Genomic DNA, 20,525 nt, shown 5'->3' on the forward strand with positions numbered 1-20,525 from the left:
CAGGTGTACTCTCTGAATACATTTGGTTCACATGGTTCGGTTGTCTTTTGATTTTGAAGAGGCGGTATTATAGCTTCACAGCGGCTATTTCATGCTGCATTTCTGAAGATATCCAAGTTTGCTATCCCCACTGCTGGGGCAGGAAGTTTGTGACAAAGGCAGCGGCACACAGACAGAGAGCAGGCTGCCAAAGGGGAGTGCAGATGTTTGGCAGCTGCTTCATCCCTCCATCTGCCCCCTGGCCCCAGCACCTCTTAAACACCACGCTTTAATGGAACGCTCCCTACCCTCTTGTGCGCTCTGCTCTTGTCTGACAGAGGCGGAGGCATTTCAGATGCACCAGGAACATCCGCTTTATCAAGACAGACGTCTTGAGAAAGGAGTTTTAAAGGCTCTTTAGTTGAGATGTTTTAGGGCTTCAGCTTGCCAGGTGATTTTTATGACAATAAAATTAGACTTCAATGGCACAGCAAGGGCGGCTGCTAGACAGCTCAAGCAATGATTGCAAACAGAGGAAGGAAGAAAAGGAGGCAGAGCGTATCTTGGGGTCTTCTACACTTAGCTCACCTTCCTGCCCATTACATGTGGTTGTTTCTGGTTTTCAAAGGCGTTCCACTTCTCTTTTTCCAATGACAATTCAACATGGCTTAGCCCGAAAGCTTACATAGCCTGCCTCTACTCATTCTGTATATCTAATCCTCTATTTGCTTTTAAATGGCCTTTCAGTAGTAACATGTAGCATATAAACATTTCTATTTGGTGCCTCAGATAGAATCAGCTAATGGCCGCAGGTGTTTACATTACAGCAGTTTCCGACAGGGTACTTGAAAGGGTCTTGGTTTCAGCTATAATTATACATCTTCCTCTCGCTTTCTTCTCTCTCTCTCTCTCTCTCTCTCTCTCTCTCTCTCTCTCTCTCTCTCTCTCTCTCTCTCTCTCTCTCTCTCTCTCTCTCCTCCTCTCTCTCTCTCTCTCTCTCTCTCTCTCTCTCTCTCTCTCTCTCTCTCTCTCTCTCTCTCTCTCTTTCTCTCTCTCCCTTATTGTCTGACACTCGTTCTCCCGCTCTCTCACCCTTGCTGTAGGGTTGGTGAGGTCAAATCCCCGGGTGCTCCTGTAACAACCCCCAGCCCTTGGCTCTGTTTGTGCCCAGAGAGGAGCTGACAATCCTGGGCAGGATAATAGAACAGACCCCCCTTTGTTTGGGGCCTCCATGGGCTTGATGACAGTCACAGTAAACAGTGGGCACAGGCTGAGGCCAGGCTGGGTAAGCTGCACTGAGGGGCCTTTGACAAGGAGAACCAAAGCAGGAAAAGCAGAACAAACAGTGTTTGAACCTTCAGTCGACAACATAAAAATGCCAAGAGTATTTCACACTAACCTCAATATTTTGTCTACGATACGGACAACCACTTCTATATTTAGACATCCAGCGATACACATTGTCTGACCTATACCATTACATTGAAGACAATTAAGCAGTAAAATAAAACATACACTGATACTGCCTGCTTAGCCATTGAAGAGGGTGGGCGCAGTATACTTAGTAAATCACTGGACTGCAGAATGCGTTGAGTTTGATAACTGTACAACCGTGAGTATAAAACATTATATTATAAAGGCCTTACAAAGATGAACTCACAAGATCTTTACATGTCATATTAATGGCCAGTTTCTTCTTCCTGTTCTTCTTCTAACCTTAAATTTCATTTGGTTCAAATTTAGCTTTTGGCCTGTAGCATTTCGAGTGCACACAGATACACTCTTCCCACTATGATCTCAGACAATCTGTACAAATACACACCTTCCCACTCCAACAGGTTGGAGCATGATACTTAGCTCCAAAGAAGACCACACAGCAGTGAGAAAGTCTTTCAAATCCACATAAAGAAAATCTCTTTCTCTTCCTTTCTATGTATGTAAAGAGTTGGGGCTTTTTCCATCTGCCTGCTTATCTCCATTTAGGAGCTCAAAGCATGCGGTCAGAGGGTCAGATTAATATTTATTTCATGTGTTGCCTCAGCGAGCAGCAGGCAGCAGTCCTTTGATGGCCCGTGTATGTGGAGTGGCAGATGAGGTTCGGTGGAGGGGGGTCTGACCAAGCAGACCCACAGACGATACAGTAACACTTTTTCAGGGTAAACTGACCCTCAAATGAAGCAGTGTGGGGTCGGGGTGGAAGGATAGGAGAGGGTGGAGGCACATTTTTTTCCTCTCCCCCTCCCTGTCTGTCCACCCTTGTCTACGTTTTTGGCGTAACCCCACTGTGTGCACTGCACAAACCAGCGGCCCTGTTAAAACAGCCAAACCAGGTGGAGCTGAGTTATTGCAAATGTTCCCCTTCTGGTGTCTCACACTTCCAGGGGCCTCATGAACATATGAGACACAGCTGTGAGACAGGCACAAGAAAAGAGAGGAGTTGGGTATACGAAACAGCTTTAAAATAGTTATAATGTAAATCCCATTTAGGTTATGAGTTTGAGTTTAAATTATTGAATTCAAGTGCTCTTCCCACAACAAATGCTTTTATTTTTGCATTTGTTCAAGTTACACATCACTTGGTTTTCAAGTTTTGCCAGATGATTTACTTATTTACTTACTAATTTAGCTCCTCCTTGCTATCACTCAGTTCCAACTTTTGCCTGCATCCGGTATGTTCTGTCACTCCTGGTCTGTCTGCAGCCGGGACATGGCACTAGGGAACACCCGAGTAGCTTGGATCTGATTCATAGCTTTCAGCAGTCCAGCCAGACCCATCAGTTATAGTTGGTGTCACTGATAGTCAGAGATACCATTTTAGCTAAGCCTTCCAAAATGCTTGGCTTAGTAGAGCTTATCCATTGCAGGATATTATCACTCAGGCACTCTGTCACTTGTGTCATCGGCACAGAGTCCAGGTTTGACACTGACCTGGTCTCTTCACATTTTGCTTATCAGCATTCATTACTGAGGTGTGAGGGCCTGATAAAGGTCTACCCAGTTTCATGCAGCGACAAGTCAGAGGTCCCATTTAGATTGCTGTCTCTGCAGAGAGAGGCCTTGCCCCTTTGACTCTTGATCTCATCACTCTGTAAGATTGTGTTGGTCTGTCAATCAAAGAGGACCCTGGGTAATCAGTCAGCTCCTCTTTAGGGGATGCTGGTCTGAGGAGCCATTAGAAAGGAGGCGGCATACCCAGACTGGCCTAGTCCAAAAGCTGATGAGAAACAGAGGAGCAGGAGAGCCCGAGGTAGAAAGTGGGGGGTGGGGGTGGGGGGCAGAGGAGCAGGAGGTGGATGTGCTGAACTATGTGGATTGTGAAGGGAGGGCCGCTCTGTTTTCTATTTGTGAGGATTAGGTTGACAGATCTGTATTTAGTTTCTTTGGGCCTCTAGCTTCAGCTAATCCCCCTCACCTGCAGCGAGTGCCCCCACTCTCTTTCCTCTGACCCTGCAGCCCCCTACTTCCCCCATGCCCCCCCGTCCCCCCGTCCAGCACAAACACTCATCCCGAGACAAGCACATGACTCGTTGCACTCTGTCTCCTCGGGTTAGGGCCTCACACTCGATACAAATCTCTCCCGGGCCAAAAGAACAGCAGGGGTCTCAGCCTTTCTGGAACAGAAAAAAAAAGACCCCCACAACCTGTGGTCTTACACATTTTAAGATTTTTTTCAGCTTGGGTGAGGGCTTGGCCCTCATCACTTAAAGATAGCAATTACTCAGAAATTAAGAGCCATTACTACGGAAGCAGCTTGTCAAAGCCACTCAGGGGAAAGGAGGACCTTTGGTGTAGCTGCACATTAGGAAATATTCGGGGTCAGGTCAGGGGCACAGACCTCTTCTCTTTAGATCCTGGCTCCCACACACTCTGACCAGGCCTTCACACTGTGAAAGAAAGACCTCAGTGCCTCCGCAAACACACACAGCATGCCTGCCAGCAATTCTTGAAGGTGGGGACACTGGATGATCTAATAGTTATAGAATCCAAGCACATTTCTCTGTTTTTAACAACAGAGTGACATGGCTGCAACATGATGCAACAAAGAGAGTGAAACAGAGTTTGAAAGGTTCTTGATGAAGCAATATGTGTAATATCCCCAAGGCGTCGTATTCATGTAATGTCATTTTATTGTTTGGCGCTCAAAACAGCTGTAATTACTCTATAACTGTCTGATACAGCGAACATAACTGCTGCTACAAAACAGAATGAGCATCTCACTGAGCCCTAAAACACATGTTGGCCAGTATTATTGTCACACACAACCATCATCAAAATTACATCTAAAAATTACTTCCACATATAAATGTTGTTTCTCAAAGACTTAAGCCGCAGTCAATTATCCCCCACCCACACAAACAGAAACACACACATACAGTAGACACACCTTTGGACAAGTAGCAGCAAGCTCACATAAAGGGTCTCATGAGTGCCACAGCGGGTGCTAATGGGAATTTTTTTTTAACATCGCCAACATAGGACTTCTACCTCACACCAACAAGGTGATAACTAGCCCACACACATTTCTGGATCTTATTTATGGACGAAGGTTGCAAATGTGCACTGACCTTTAGCTTGAAAAGGAAGACTAGTAGCTGCTTGCAGGAATTTCCAGGCTGCTGCGTGCCTGTAAGGACGACAGTAGTTATTGTAGGTTAGTCTGGTATTTCAACTGTGGCAAACCTGACAGCACAATTACAGAGGGGATGATTAAGCGTATAAAGTCAAGACGATAACTAGTTTAATTTAGATGTGACAGCACATCGTAAATGCTGAATGATTGCTTGCAGAAAGTACACATTTGCAGCAATACCAAAACTATGTAACTATGTCCTGTATTCAGAACTCAAAAAGTAATGAGTATTGTATATACTATATAGGCCCATATAGTATGTAACTCATACACTTTTGTATAATCTATCACAATGCAATGCATCATATTTTAAAAACTGACCAGATGGTTACTGACTTGATATTGTCATATACATATAAGCCCTGTTTGTGCCTTTCATAGAAGAAGTACTCAGATTCCTTCAGGCCAGGACTGGCCATCCGAAGCAGGTGAGAGCAAGAGAGAAAGAGGGACAATGGTGCGGAGCGCATAGGAGAAATGTCCTGAAGGAAAAGATACAGATATGTTTTAAAAAATGCGGAGCCAGAGCCATTATATCACAATTACCCTTTCCAAGTTTAATTATGTTTTTAAAAACTAATAAATGGCATCAACTCTTATTGAAGCAATGTGTTTTGTGTGTGTGTGTGTGTGTGTGTGTGTGTGTGTTTGTGTGTGTGTGTGTGTGTGTGTGGGTGTGTGTGTGTGGGGGGGGGGGGGGGTGGGGGGTGTTTGTGTGTGTGTGTGTGTGTGTGTGTGTGTGTGTGTGTGTGTGTGTGTGTGTGTGTGTGTGTGTGTGTGTGTGTGTGTGTGTGTGTGTAGCAATAGTATTGAAAATAAAGACCTGTGTACTCTTGTACTGTGTTCCATGCCAGGTGTAAGTACCTTCAGTTATTCAGAGCTAGGGTTTCATGAGAGGGTTTCATGAGAATCAACAGAAGTGCAGTGCTTTGTGAAAAAAAACAGGTGCAAAAGAAAAGCCACACCACAAAGGAAGATATTTATTCCTGCAGCCTTAATTATAGGGGGTGCAATTGACTAACCCTTAAAACTGAAGGCACTTGGTAGATTTTGACATTTTTAAATCCGTTTTTGTGTATACAAATCAAAGCAAAAACATATGTTAAAAAATATGTCGGCAGAATTGTAACAGTGTATGTAGTCTGTGTGAATGTGCATTATTTCTGAAATGTAGTCAGGTATACTAGAATTAAAATGCAGGAACAAGATATGTTAGTACAAAAACCTCGAAAAGTGCAGTACATAATAACGTTTCATGCACTTTGCCCTCTTAATCAGAGAGGCCCACACTGGGGCAGACTGTGGGCATATTAGGCTACATTGATGTATGTCATGTTGTGAACATGGTCTTACCGTGTAAATGTGGTAGTATGATATGGGAAGAAGTGAAATAGCAATAGCTAATCATATGTAAAGCAATGTGAATGCTTCTGGTGATTTCAGCCAATCAGTCAGCTGCGCAAATCGCGCGATATTTGGACAAAATCCTTACGCGGGAACATCGTGGTTTTTTTTTTTATTACATACAGTCAGTGTAACGTTAGATAGTAATACGCGATGGGATCCCGTGTAACAGAGCTGTTTTCAGAAATTGACAAGGTCCGCGCTGAACTACTGAACAATGTCGAAGTCATGACAGACCGCGAGCGTGTCGAGGACGCAGCCAGTCAGTGAGTCAACGTCACGTTAAACTCGTGAACACAGAGGGGTTACACTGGGTCGTTAGCTACTGTTTGGTGAACGTGACTTACAAATGGTTGTCCATCAGCATAATGACAACTGGTATTTGACTTGCTCACTCACAATGTAGCGAGTTGATGTTAAAATGATTGATTTTGTTTGTTAAAGTGCGGTTTTGCTTGATTTTACTGGCTGCCGCTGTGAATAGCGTCGCGATCATACGGACTTTTCCCGCTATCATCAGTCTTTTACCGCTTTTGGACAGCTACTGCAAATGTTAAGACGGAGTGTTTTCTCTCATGTTACTGTAGAAGTCGTGAATCAATCAATCCACCTTAAACGTCCAAATGATAAACGATTTGTTTTCACCGTCTTTCTTGAATGACTCTTCAACAATCCTCGGATCTTGAAGTGCTCAAAAAAGGCGTATGAATGTCGACCATACTCAGACTGCGACTCTACTGTTTTCATCACTAGGATTGTCAGACTGGGCTCCTTTATGATGTAACAATAAGGGTATGTGTCTTACAAACAGTTCGACAACTGTGAAACGTTCCCTTTTTATATATTAACTTTATTGGAAGAAATATAACGTTAGCAAGTAATCTACATAGAAGTTGTGAACGTCTGTGCTGAGACCATAATGATGAAAGACAATAGGATATGTCTAACCTAAACGATTAATGTTAATCACCTCATAAAAGTTTGGCTTCTCTCTTGTAAATCTTGATATCAGAGCATAGCATTTAAGGAAGCAGGTCCTGTAATTTTCAGTGAATCCAAACTATATTCTTTTCAAAGTAAAGGTAAACATGATTAACAATACATCTTTGACATTTTCTGTACTATTTTAATGTGTCCACCATCACTGTTTGCAAACAGTATGCCTCTACTGTAGTACAGTAGGTAGGCTATCAATTTCATGTTTCTAACATTAGACCATTTTTGCTTGGCACAGGTTAATTTATTGGATTATCCAAAAATAAAAATTTCTGGATTTTTTTAACCATAAACTGTTTCTCGGATTTTCTATGACATATACTATACTCTATAACAATATATCATTGAACTATCATGAAAGAAATTCAGAACCCCTGTGCTTGGTGTCTGCCCATTTTCAAAGGAATGTATCTTTATTTCCAGCAGGGAAATTTTGAGCCGCATTGAAAAAGTAATCCTAGGTATAGTGACCAGTCTTTCCAAAGATGAGGCCCCTGTCCTGGCACTGCCCAACAGGTCCAGCTGGGCCAACATCAGGTAACTTTATTTAAACATGCTGTAGCGGGAAATGTTTTTCTACCCACCCCGCACTCTTGAGATATTGTACACACCGACTGTGTGGGACCGTAAGCCATCTGACCTTTAAAAGATAAACACAAGCAGTCATGTTGGGTAAGAAATAAATAAACATTTACCTACATAGGTTTATTGTGGGAGTTCAGGCCACACAAGATGATCAGATTGCTGTATAATATACACTTCCACTCCGTCTGAATTTGTATAAAGGGTGCTGTAAGCAGACTGCACGGGCAACCAGGTGGTAGGGAAAAAATTTAACTTCCAACTTTGTTTCAGAGAGATTAAAGTTGAAATAACTTCCTGCTACTTAAAAGATGACGGAATGATAAGGAATTGAAAACCACTGGCCTACACAAATTTACAAAGGGCTTTAATGTGACTAGGCTGCAGAGACCTTATGCTCACTAAAAAGCAGACTGTCTGGTCTTGTTAGGATCAAACTGCGCCACAGCTTAAAGCACTTTCTAGCACAGCCCTTTCAAATGTGAGAATCCCACAGATCGAGCGCCGAAGGTTTCACAAAGGAACCAGGATGAGAGGTGAGGTACGGGGGAGGCCTTTTCACAGGTAGCCCAGCCCTCAGGGTGTGGGGAATTTCAGATGGCGTACAGGTGGTGGAGCCTATTTTTCAAAGCTACAAAAGTAAATGTAACACACACAATTTGTGTAGATTTCTGTTAATGGCCTCCTTTCCTCCCTTCTTTTCCACTTTCATTGCCACATGTTTTGTGTTTCATTACCTCCCACAAAAGTTTTGACAGTGCCATCGGGCTTCAAATGAGTTCAGGAAGTTCTGTCACCACCATTAGGAGCGACTGTCCGTCGTCTGTCACTAAATTTGGTGAGAAGATACACACACCTCTGTTATTATTTTTCCTCTTGACAACCGACATTCCTTTTAGTCAAAAAACGTTATAGCTGTACTGTACTTCATGTGGCTTTCATTTATATTCATTGTGAACACATGTAAAAACTGCACAAACAGCAGTAAAAGTCAGACTTAGTTTTAGATGACAAATTGGCAGAGACTGTATGTGTTGAAAGATGCTTTTAGGGATCAGTTTACCTCATGGATATTCTTATTAAGAACAGAATATTTTTTTATTTGTTTCCATTCCAGTCCTTTTTAAAGATGTGATATGTGAATATAGGGTTTATAATGATTGGTTTGTTTGTTTCTCTGTTTGAAGCACAAATTCTCAAGATTCTCTTGGTCATCTACCGACTTGTGCAGAGCAACTCATATGCGACCAAAAGGTTATTTGTCGTCAGTTCACATTTGAAATTTCCACTAAGAAGCTAAAATTCAAAAATCATATCCTGTATGTGACATGGGAGTGTTTTTATGAATCGGTTTTGTTTTGCTGGGTTATTTCTTAGTTTTAAGATTTACATTTTGTTTTCACAGAGACATCTACTACAACAACACACAGCTGTTTGGTTCACAAATAACTGTTGATAGTATAGTGGATGACATTTCCTGCATGATAAAGGTGCCTCGCAGATCACTACATGTGGTAAGTATGTATGTGTCTGTGTCTATGTGGCACTATGGCCAAAATCTTCTATCCCAATATAGATAATTTCATATCTCGATAAGGATATATATCAAGATATGACATGTTTTCGGGTAATTCAGTAAATAGTCCATCTGTAATAACCACACTGTAGATACAATTTGTGTGAACTAGACAAATGAAAACTTGACATAATGTACAAGGAGTAGAACGATCCATCCTTAATGTGAGAAATGGTGTGTTGTGGGTTTACGTCGTAGAAGACACACACACCTCAGAAATTAAAACCTTGCAGCAAAATTCCTTTGGATATTCTTTATTATTATTAGTTCAGGTCCCACAGATGAAATCTGTTAGTTTAGTGCGGTATTTTAAGCATTTTGTTCTGCTTCATATCTTCGGAAACACCTGCGGGGAAAAAAGGTTCTGATCAAACAGAAATTGAATTAAAGTTGAATTCAAAGAAGCAGTGCCAGAGGTATGTGTGCATATTGTATTAATATTTTAAAAAAATATCTACATTCCATACAGAGGGTGTAGTTCCAGGTGCTTTTCAACAAAGTGAAGAAATTACAATATATAAGAACAGGCAACTCATTTACACTTGTAATAATAAAAGCAAACAAACTGTCAAATGAATAGCAAATAGGCAGCAAATGGCAAAAAGAGGTATGCTAAGAACAATATAATATGTGAAAGATAAAAATATAAAAGGGACAAGTAAGTATATAAATATAAGAATAAAACAGAAGAGTGACAGTTCAAGGCAAGTTTTTCAATTGTCATTTTTAAATGTTTACAGAATTTCCACTCTTGCTGCATAGTTAAAATCAATAATAATGAATGAAAACATAAAAGTAGCAGAGGACTTTTATTTTGAAGAAGTGCTAGGATGCATCTTTAGACACAACACCGCCTCTAGTAAAGCAAGAGGCAGTATGCAACCTCAAAAGCAACGATAACTATCTGTATTAGGGCCACTGTTTTGAGATTTAAGGTTGCTTCCAGTCGTATTATTATATTAATATTTTAAACTGATGCTGTGTTTTCCATTGAATGGGTCATGAAACATTTCCACCATAAACCTGTGTAGAAAAAAAACACCCGGTTTCAGGAAATGAGGTGTTTGATGATCAAACCCACCCCTAATGTTGAAAGGAAACCTGCACCCTTGGCTATATGTGGTAATATAAGCGTGCATTAACATTAACTTTGTGTGTGTAACTTTTATGTCACCAGTTGGCCACATCCAAGGGATTCATCTCAGGTGACCTGTGTTATATGGAGGAGGACGGCACAAGGATCGACTGCCGCTCCAGCTCTGCTGTAAGTCCTATCCACAACCTCAACTGACTGAAATGGTCTTCGAGTTACTTCCATAAAAAATGTTACATCAACTATGACTTAAAGGTAAAAATTAAGTTGTGTTTATATGCATATTATATGTATTGCCCCACAGGCTACCTTGTGTTTCCTACCAATCCAATGATAGTACTGAAAGGCTTATGACAGAATTGAATATATTCAGACATCTTTTACTAGTTGAACCATTTTTTATTGTTGTTTTTTGTTTTAGGCTGTTGCCGTTTCATCAAACATTGGTGGGATTAGAAGTATCCTTTATGATTAGTTTGTGTCGTTTAGTAGTAGTTTAGTTGAGTTTTTGTAACTTTGTTATGCACATGCCTTCCCATTCTATCACGTCATTTTGTTGTTATTGTGGAGGGGGCATTACATGGTTGCATTGTGTGTGTATTTTCCTTTATCGTATACAGATATTGTGTCGTCTGCAAAATTTGTCATGATAGTTGAGAAGGATGCAACATTCCAGAGACTACTGGATGACGACTTCTGCACAAAGCTTTCTCCTTGCATCATAATCACAGTGTGTTTCCTTTTTCTATTTAGAAAAATGATTTATATCCATCAGAAGTTCTCACAAAGGGCAGTATTGGTGTTCTGTATGCATTACCAGTGTGTTTGTGTGGATTAGGGTAAAGGCGTGCCAGATGTGAACAGCAGGTTGATGGTGAGAAAGCTTTGGGACACGCTGCACGTCCCTATCTTCGCTCTGGTGGATGCTGACCCTCACGGTACTCGTCCACTTTTAGTGCACACCGGTCCTACACATACTTCACATATTTCTGCACATTTAACAAAACTTTAATGCCTTTTAATCTCCACACTCACACTCACACACACACACACACACACACACACACACACACACACACACACACACACACACACACACACACACACACACACAGAGTTGGATTGCATGACCTGCTAAGACAGCAGATGTTAGCACCTGTCCGCTACGTCATAGTGCCTAGTCTGACTATTATTTCCGTTGGCTTGATCTGGTCCTGGCGGGATGGCTCAGTTTCCATCAGTCTCCATACCTTAAACCCTTTTCCCATTGCGTGGCGAGACACATATGCAATGCTTTACTTTGTTCTAAGCTCCGTTACACATCTTGGAGGATAATTGGTCTGGTATGTCTATGATTGCAGCGTGTCTCTCCCTCTCCCTCTGATTTTCCCAGGGATTGAGATCATGTGTATCTACAAGTACGGATCAGTGGTGAGTCCCACCATGCCAGTTATTCCTGTACTGTACATTATCCAATGCGGCCTGTTCAATGTCTCTCTGTTAGCAATATGTAATTATGCCCCTCTTTAAGTAGAAAAAAATGTCCCAATCATCCATCTCAGAATATTTAAACTGACATTGTATGTAGCGAAAATGCTGAATGATTGTGTGGCAATGTCTTTGTTGATTTCTGTGATGTTTGTGTAATCATCCTTGTATTCATTAACTTACAGTGCTGATTAGTGTGTTTATTTGAGATGTATATTATGTGTATAAGCAGGGTGTGTGTGTGTCTGTGTTCCACTGGGCTTGTGTGTGTTTGGGTTTTTCCACAGGCCATGTCGTTTGAGGCCCACAGTCTGACCGTCCCCAGTGTTATGTGGCTAGGCCTCCTCCCCTCTGACCTCCAGAGGTTTGGACTCAACATTCGCTACTTCCTACTTCCTCCTCCTGCCTCTAATTGGGATTATATTCTGGGGACATTTAGATTGTTTGTTTTGGTTTCTGTTGCTGTCGCCCTCACTTTATTTTTTTTCCTTCTAGGAACTGCATCTGAGAGCATATTGAGTTTTAAGTATATGTCCCCTTGAACAAATTTAGGCCAAAATGGCTTTTTGACATACATTTAATTGTAGTCTGTAGAGTTTTTTCCGCCTATGTTTCCCCCTAAACATACACATAATAACTCCTCAATGTGATTCTGTTGAGAATGGGAGGAAACGTACTGTAAGGACAAGATCGATCTACAGAACTGCCTGCTGACTGCTGTCATTTTCAGGAAATCTTTGGTTATGTGTAATAAAATCCACAATTTATTCTTCAGGTTGCGGGTTCCCGAGAATGCACTGATCCCGCTCACCAAGAGAGATGAAAGCAAACTCAGTAGCCTCCTCAAAAGGCCATACTTAACCTGCCAACCAGATTGGCAGAAAGAGGTTAGAGAGGAAAGTGCTTTTAAATTAGAGTGAACGACAAAAGTAGCATAGACGTGTGTTAGCTTACTAAAGTAAAATGAAGTGAAGTATCTGAAACGTAGCTCTCGGAAACCCATCAGCCGTGGGTCACACATTGGTCTGACGTCTATTTTGGCTTTAGAGTTGCAGTTAAGAGATATCTATAAACAGTTATCTGCATGCAAATCTAGCCGATGGATTCAATGGAAGCCTGTTAAAACACCATTGGTCAATACTACATACCAATGGAAACCAGACTGTTTCTGATCCCCATTGCCCGCAGATTCTGCATACATATACAGAAACCTTTTTAGAGATACGGCCGGTGGCTCAAAGGTTCAAGCAGGTGCCCCATATACAGAGTCTAAAAGTCTGTTACGCAGCGGCCCGGGTTCGAATCAGACCTGCAGCCTTTTGCTGCATGTTGCCCCCTCTGGCTCTCTTATTTCATGTCTGCTGTACTGTCCAAATAAAGGCACAAAGAATAACCTTTAAAAAAAATGTTTATAGATATTAAACTTCAAGTAACCTAGTCATAAGAAAGAAATATAATCTAGTATTATTGAATATTTACTTTTCATAGTTTCTCATATGGATGCAGTACCTTTTTGTGTTTTCCTATTTAGATATAATTTTAGTTGTCTAAATAAATAAGTTGAGACCCCGGATAAGCGGATGAAGATGAGATGAGATGATTGAATTCTGTCGAAATACTTTTTTTTACTTATACACAAAACAATTATCAGTAAAAAGATAATGCTCATAGATCATTTTTCCACATCACTCATCCCTAACCTACTATACTCAGCACCTACTGTATGAGCCTACTTGGGAATTTGTGTGAGAGGACTCTTAGTTCGCTGGTACTGAGGATACAGAAGAGCCCCTCTGTTGTGGAGCGGCTGTTTGAGATAAACACCTGATGATTTATGCTTGTTGGTACAGCTTCCTATTGCATGCTCCTTAAAACTGCGTGTTTTCTCTTGTAGATGGAACTGATGCAGGAGAGTAAGGTCAAGGCTGAAATACAGTCCCTAGCAGCCATAGGTCCTGATTTCCTCACCAACATCTACCTGCCCAATAAGCTGCGTTATGGGGGCTGGGTATGAGTGCAATGCTGCCACTAAGTGGAATAAGGAGTGAACTGCTAAAGCTGGTTGCAAAACTAAAGAAATATCTGTCATGTAACTGTCCGGACCAACCTTGTCAGACACATTTAAATATTATGTGATGTTGTTTTGTAATGTTTACTAGTGACTGTGTGTGTTTATGATTTCTAACTGTTTAAAAAATGTCTCATGCTCTCATTAAAACCCTGTAATCACATTACGTCAGAGCATGTTTTTGGTCTTTATACTTTAGTTAGCCTTGTTTATATTCTCAAGATGTTCTGACCTGCTGTTATAAAGTCACAAAACATGTGTTGATTAATTTCATTCATGGAGTTAATTATTCCATAATTGTTTCATCATTATCTTGCATGCTTTACAACCACTGAACACCACTGTGCATGCTGGTACAATGACTAGTGAGTGGATAATGATGATCTAGTGCTTTGGAACTGGAGTATCTGTGAGACTGTTCCTTCATTAATGGACATCATATAAAGGCTCATGTTACTTCTCTTTATATGATCTGTTCACCAGCAGGTGGAGACAGTGTTTATTAAATGAGAGAATGGGGCAATATGGTGAACTTGAAGAAAGAGGTAAAAAATATAATATAATACAATATAATATACTCACTGTAGGCAAATTGTCATCAGACACATTGAGAGAATGAAACATTTCTTAGTTCAAATGTTTGGTAAATGTTAAAATAGTCTAGTGATGAGTAGAGCAGCATACAGCCATTCAGATGACACGCCTGAGCTAGACAGCTGATTTCAAGGCTTTATTTTACTTGTGTTTCCTCTTAACCTGTTTGTTTATCATTTTCCAGTTTAAAGTTTGAGTTGGTATTGTTTATCAGATTTTTATTTTAGTTGTAATTAGCCAAGAACCTCAAAAAAACGTATAATAGATTAGGAATAATTGTACATTGTATATTAAAATATTATTTTGCTATGAGGATTGCAAAACATCATTTAGTGCATCATTATTACTTTTCCATGTGAACAGTTGTTTGACGTGGTTTAATCTTTAGCAGTGCAACATCATTTATAAATTGATAAATCAATAGCCTAAGATTTTTAAAGTCATTATCACAGTATATAGTAGCTAGTAACAATGGCAGTGAAAAAAAAATTCAGGTTAGTGACAAGTAAAATGTTTTCCCCTGTAATGTAGTAGAGTGTAAAAAGCAGTGGTGGAATGTAGCATTTACTTAAGTACTATACAATGTTGATATATATTGTACTTTAATATTTTCATTTTATATTACTTTATTCTTATAATCCACTACATCTCAGAGAGGAATATTGTACTTTTTACTTCACTACAATTATGTATGTGCAATTACCCCCTGGTGTCATTAAAAAAAAAAGGCTTGTACTAAACTGAGGGCACATATTATTAAACTTGGCAACCCGAGCCTACGGATATGACGTCAGCTACTTCAACGTTAATGAAAGGTGCGGTATGGTTTGACGTGACAACCACAATAAATGTATTATATTTGTGAAAATATGCAAATAAATGTGTAAAAAACACCTCACATGTAAGTCAATGTATTAATATTTACGAATAGCCTTTACAGTTAATGCTATGTTGTGTTGAACACTGTATATTGATTGCTTTCGTAGCGTTGCATCTATTGTGGTTGTCACGTCAATCGCAGCTCTCATTAACGGCGAAGCGTTGAAGGAGCTGACGTCATTTCCGTAGGCGCGGGTTGCCAAATTGAATAACCTGTGCCCTCAGTTTAGTAATCCGTCCCCTCAGTTTATTACATGGCTTCTTTTTTTTTTGACTGACACCAGGGGGCTCAGTAACTTCTAGTTCCTTTTAGCCAAAAAAACACATGATGAAGCCGTTTACTGCAAATCCAGCCAGTAGTTCACAAAGTATCTAAAGTTGGCTCCGCAGAACTACAACATTAAAATGCTCTTCCATGTATGTAATGATAAAAAATGGATAAAATGATAGTCTGTGGTATAACGCTGTAAATGAGGCGATCTGAGTGATGACAACTTACTTACTTTTATACTTTTGAAGTACATTTTGTTGATAACTTTGTAAATAGCAGATGTGAAGTGCTTTCTGTATTGAATAGACGATCTTTGATAGTGGCATTACATGACTGCTGGTGGGCGTGGCTCCCTGCTTGTGCAACATACTACTACTACGTCATCGCAGTTACCCAAGTAATATCATTTCTCCAGCTGGAGTTTCCTCGACGTGGAAGAAGAATTGTCTTTGGATAATAAGACTGAGCAGCAGCATTTCAGTTCTAACGGAGAAACCAGGTGGGTTATTATAAGAACATAAATATGGCAGAGATGATTTACATGGGATCAGTCTCATGTCCAGCTGCTTGAAGATAGTAACTGTTTTTTTGTAAGACATTAATAAAAGCTTGGCTTGATATGCTTTTACTGATCATAACTAAAAAAACATTTAAAGAGGAGCTGTGAAGATCAATCTTATGCGGAATAGGCTAACTGTTGTTTGGGGGCACTTTATGCATATTTTTATCCCTTTGACAACACCAGTTTTCACCTTAAATTATGTTTTAATTTATCATTATAAATGCTGTTATTATAGGTAATAAAAGTTGAATGGGTGAAATATGAAGCATCAGGATGTGTGCCGTTAATGTTGGCTTATAATCTATGTAGGTTTTAAATCTGTTGTCCTTTCAGTGGTAGTCTCTTATGATATCTGAGTCAAGGTCAGTTACATCAACGCTGTTCATCTTTAGAAATGAAGTATTTACTAATTGGTAACAATAGTAATTCAAAAAGAGAATCATTGTCTCTAGCATCTCATTTTTCTTCATGGGTGTTGTGAGCCCCAGCCCTTGTTTTGTAATATGGGAAGGTGAGGGCTCAGTCTGTTTCATGTGAAAAGAAGCCAGCTGGGTCTTCTTCTTTTTATTCTAGGTGAGACCACACAGTTGTTATAGCAAGACAGGTCCTTGAGAGGCCTTCCCTTTCCCACTTGTCAAGGACAGCTGACTACAGAGCAGAAGGAATGAAAGTGTAGTGCTTTGGGCTTTAAACATAACATACCTCTCCGGACTCGCTGGTCATAGATTAGTGTGGAGTCAGTCATGTTTCGCAAGACATTTTTCATCTGTTACTTCAAGTTGGAGTGGGATGTGTTCAGGTAAAAACAAAATTAATGTGTGGCACTAGAAGATAATTAAGATAAAAGTAGATAAAAGTAGCATTTTTATGGGATCTGCTTTTGTGGAAAATATTCTTAAATGTAACCTGAATAGTTAAACTTTTCGATGGGTTGCTTTCCAATGTTGGATCTTTATGTGATGTATAATGGCTGTATATTTTGTCTGCCTTGAAAACTCAGGACAACTATCATATATAGATATTTCTTTCTCCTTCTCATTTAGGTCAAGAATATTTCATATGGATGCAGTAATCCGCCGGTGCCCATTCCTCACTGCTGTGCCCAGTGTTGTCCTGCAGTTGACTGGGAGGTCATCGCTGATGAGCTATGCCCAAAAGTGTCCTGTGATGATGGATCTGGCCACCAGACCTCTGGCCAGAGCTCTGTCCTCTTCAGCTTGTACGTCCAAAGGCAGTCCAACAAATGATGGTCAGTTGTAAAGCCTTCTCATAACTGTTAGATCCATAGCATTAATGGTGATTTAAATGCAAACAATATTTATTTTGACAGATTATGATAAGAAATGTATTCCTGTCTTCTGTAGATCAAAAGCGTGATGTCAAGTTTCCCCAAGGCCACAACACGCCACCTGCTGGCCAGGCTGTAGGCTCCAAATGCCCTTTCCTGGCTGCAGAGTTAGTGCAGAAAAACAACAGAGTAGTAAGAGAGGTCAGCATGGAGATGCAAGAAGACATTCAGGAAGTGCACTCTGTGCGCACAGGTAGGATATTGCACAGCCACATGTGTAATTATACCCATACATTTAAGTCAGTTATGTAAAATATGAAAGTTGCTTGTTTGGTCTTGGAGCATGCACACTAGTGACATTTAATGTTGATAGCAAAAGGATTTCATGCATTGATTTAAAGGTCATTAATACTATGGATCTTTCTTGAACAGGGAAAGCTAATATATCGGTTATGGCTCTTATCGAGGCCGACAAGGCCAACACAGCGACACCAAAACAACTTTTTAAATCTTCCAAAGTGTCTCACCTGCTAAAGGACAATCTGCCCGAGGGTAAGAAAGAAAAACTTATCTTAGTTAATAATAATTCTCAAAGGGAATTTTTTAAGCTCATAAAACCCTCCTTCGATTTTTCCTCTTTCAGTCGTCACCTTCCAGTATGACAAGTATTTTGACAAGAAGATTGAAAGCAAGAAGACGGATCACACATACAGGGTTTTTAAGACAGTGAACCGGCGTGCCTCCTCGTTCCCCATGGCAGACGACTATTCAGAGTCTATTCATGCAAAGAGAGACGTGTCTGTGTGGTGCAGCAACGACTACCTCGGCATGAGCCGTCACCCTAAAGTCACCCAGACAATCATGTGAGTAGGCCATAATCCTGATTTAACAGAAATCATCTGAGGATGGTAATTATTACTGATTCAGCCCTTTTGAACCACGAGAATAACCTAGTTTTATGATAATAAACACTTTACTTTTTCCATCAAGGTCAACTTTACAGAAGCATGGTGCTGGTGCTGGAGGCACACGAAACATTTCAGGGACGAGCAAATTCCACGTGGAGCTTGAAAACGAGATAGCTGACCTGCACAACAAGGATGCTGCACTGCTGTTCACTTCCTGCTTTGTAGCCAATGACTCCACATTATTCACTCTGGCAAAAATGCTACCAGGTATGGAAATGTATTCTTGTAGGAACCCAAAATACAAGTATCAACCTGAAAATGAGCAATATAGATCCCCTTCAAGTTCTGTGTTTTTGCTTTTACAGAAAATTATAATGTATTTGATCAAAAAAAAATTGTGTCAGAACCCGTCTCTACCCATAGTAGAGAATTTCAACTTTTTTCGTGTGTTTACTCCTCTAGGTTGTGAAATCTACTCTGACGCTGGCAACCATGCTTCAATGATCCAGGGCATAAGAAACAGCGGGGTCAAGAAGTTTATCTTCCGTCACAATGATGTCACCCACCTGCAAGAGCTGCTTGAGAGGTCTGACCCATCCACTCCAAAGATTGTTGCCTTTGAGACAGTGCATTCAATGGATGGTAAGTACTTAACTCCCCCTGCATGTGTCAGTCATATTTAATAGGGCAATATATTATCATTTATTTATTCCTAATTGCTAGGTTTCATTAAATTGTTAGAGGACAAGCATTACTGTTATTTAAAATAAAACTACAAAAATGTAAATAATGAGTCTAATGAATGCTGTGCTTTTACAGGTGCTGTGTGCCCACTAGAAGAGATGTGTGATATTGCCCACAAGTTTGGTGCCATTACCTTTGTGGATGAAGTTCATGCTGTGGGCTTGTATGGGCCCAGAGGAGGCGGGATCGGGGACAGAGAGAGAGTCATGCACAAAATGGACATCATCTCTGGTACTCTTGGTAAGTAATTCCCTCTTCACTAATTAGGGGAAACCCACCACAACACCCTCACCAGTTACATATGTGCCTCTCTGACTTGTTATGGATTTCGTTTCCAGGCAAGGCATTTGGCTGCGTGGGTGGATACATCGCCAGTACCAGCGCCCTGGTGGACACTGTGCGCTCCTTCGCCGCAGGCTTCATTTTCACTACTTCCCTGCCCCCCATGCTGTTGGCAGGGGCAAAGGAGTCCATCAAGATCCTGAAAAGTGAGGAAGGCCAGATGCTCAGGAGGAAACATCAGAGGAGTGTCAAGCTGCTCCGACAGATGCTAATGGACTCAGGCCTTCCGGTGGTCCACTGCCCGAGCCACATAATTCCTGTCCGGGTAAGGAAATAATTCATTTATCCAATTAACTGGTGCTGATGCAAGGATTCACTTGGGAGTCTTCCATTTGTAGGACTGTCTCTGTAATAGCTTAAATGAAATTTAAATATTTTGTAATGTCAATCTGACATATGATAAGATGTGTCTGTTTGGCAGGTGGCAGATCCACAGAAAAACAATGAGATCTGTGACATCATGATGTCTCGTTACAACATCTACGTCCAGGCAATCAACTACCCCACTGTGGCTAAAGGAGAGGAGCTGCTGCGCATCGCACCCACACCGCACCACACTCCCCAGATGATGTTCTACTTCGTTGGTATGTAAAACTCTTAGTTGGATGAAAAATATAATGGCATTATTATGCTCAGGAATTAACCTTCTCAAAATGTTTTGGTAAGCCCAGTAGCTACATTGGATAGTGAGACAAATACTTCTTTACGACTACAATTATTTTGACACTGTTGATGCTTTTAGGTGTACCAAGTATCCATTATGGTAAAGATCGTTGTTTATTCTCTGCTTCATCTCCACAGACCGGCTAGTGAAGACGTGGAAGGAGGTGGGAATGGAGTTGAGGCCACACTCCTCAGCAGAGTGTGACTTCTGCCAGCAGCCACTTCATTTCGAGCTGATGAGTGAGAGAGAGAAGTCCTACTTCACAGGACTCAGTCACATGATATCAGCAGTAGCTTAGCTTGACATTACATACAACACTAAATCCCAACAAGCCCCCTTTTATTCAAGCCATTTATTGCATTTTCATTCAATCATAATAATAATAATAAGTTTTATTAAAGAGCACTTTTCAGGGTACTCAAAAACACAAAGTTAAAATGATCATTGAAAACAACAT

At 40.6% G+C, this 20,525-nt stretch overlaps 2 protein-coding genes across 2 annotated transcripts; both read left to right on the forward strand.

The window, feature by feature from the left end:
• Positions 1–6,166: 6,166 nt before the first annotated feature.
• spo11 (SPO11 initiator of meiotic double stranded breaks) lies at positions 6,167–13,762 on the forward strand (the record flags this gene model as incomplete). Its single annotated transcript, XM_083919636.1, has 13 exons — positions 6,167–6,279; positions 7,433–7,546; positions 8,341–8,429; positions 8,779–8,845; positions 8,997–9,105; positions 10,345–10,431; positions 10,682–10,718; positions 10,881–10,990; positions 11,099–11,198; positions 11,654–11,691; positions 12,036–12,112; positions 12,524–12,635; positions 13,643–13,762. 13 exons carry the CDS (start codon positions 6,167–6,169, stop codon positions 13,760–13,762), a joined length of 1,173 nt encoding a protein of 390 aa, XP_083775762.1.
• Positions 13,763–15,968: 2,206 nt separating this feature from the next.
• Positions 15,969–20,525, forward strand: LOC310951427 (5-aminolevulinate synthase, non-specific, mitochondrial-like). The gene is made up of 11 exons (XM_083919635.1): positions 15,969–16,059; positions 17,166–17,371; positions 17,487–17,663; positions 17,843–17,962; positions 18,054–18,273; positions 18,401–18,585; positions 18,781–18,960; positions 19,138–19,302; positions 19,401–19,669; positions 19,826–19,988; positions 20,206–20,525. The coding sequence occupies exons 2-11, from the start codon at positions 17,182–17,184 to the stop codon at positions 20,364–20,366; spliced, it is 1,830 nt and encodes a 609-aa protein (XP_083775761.1). The 5' UTR covers positions 15,969–16,059; positions 17,166–17,181; the 3' UTR covers positions 20,367–20,525.

The sequence above is a fragment of the Echiichthys vipera genome (genome assembly GCF_963691815.1).
Source record: "Echiichthys vipera genome assembly, chromosome: 9".
NCBI lineage: Eukaryota > Metazoa > Chordata > Actinopteri > Perciformes > Trachinidae > Echiichthys > Echiichthys vipera.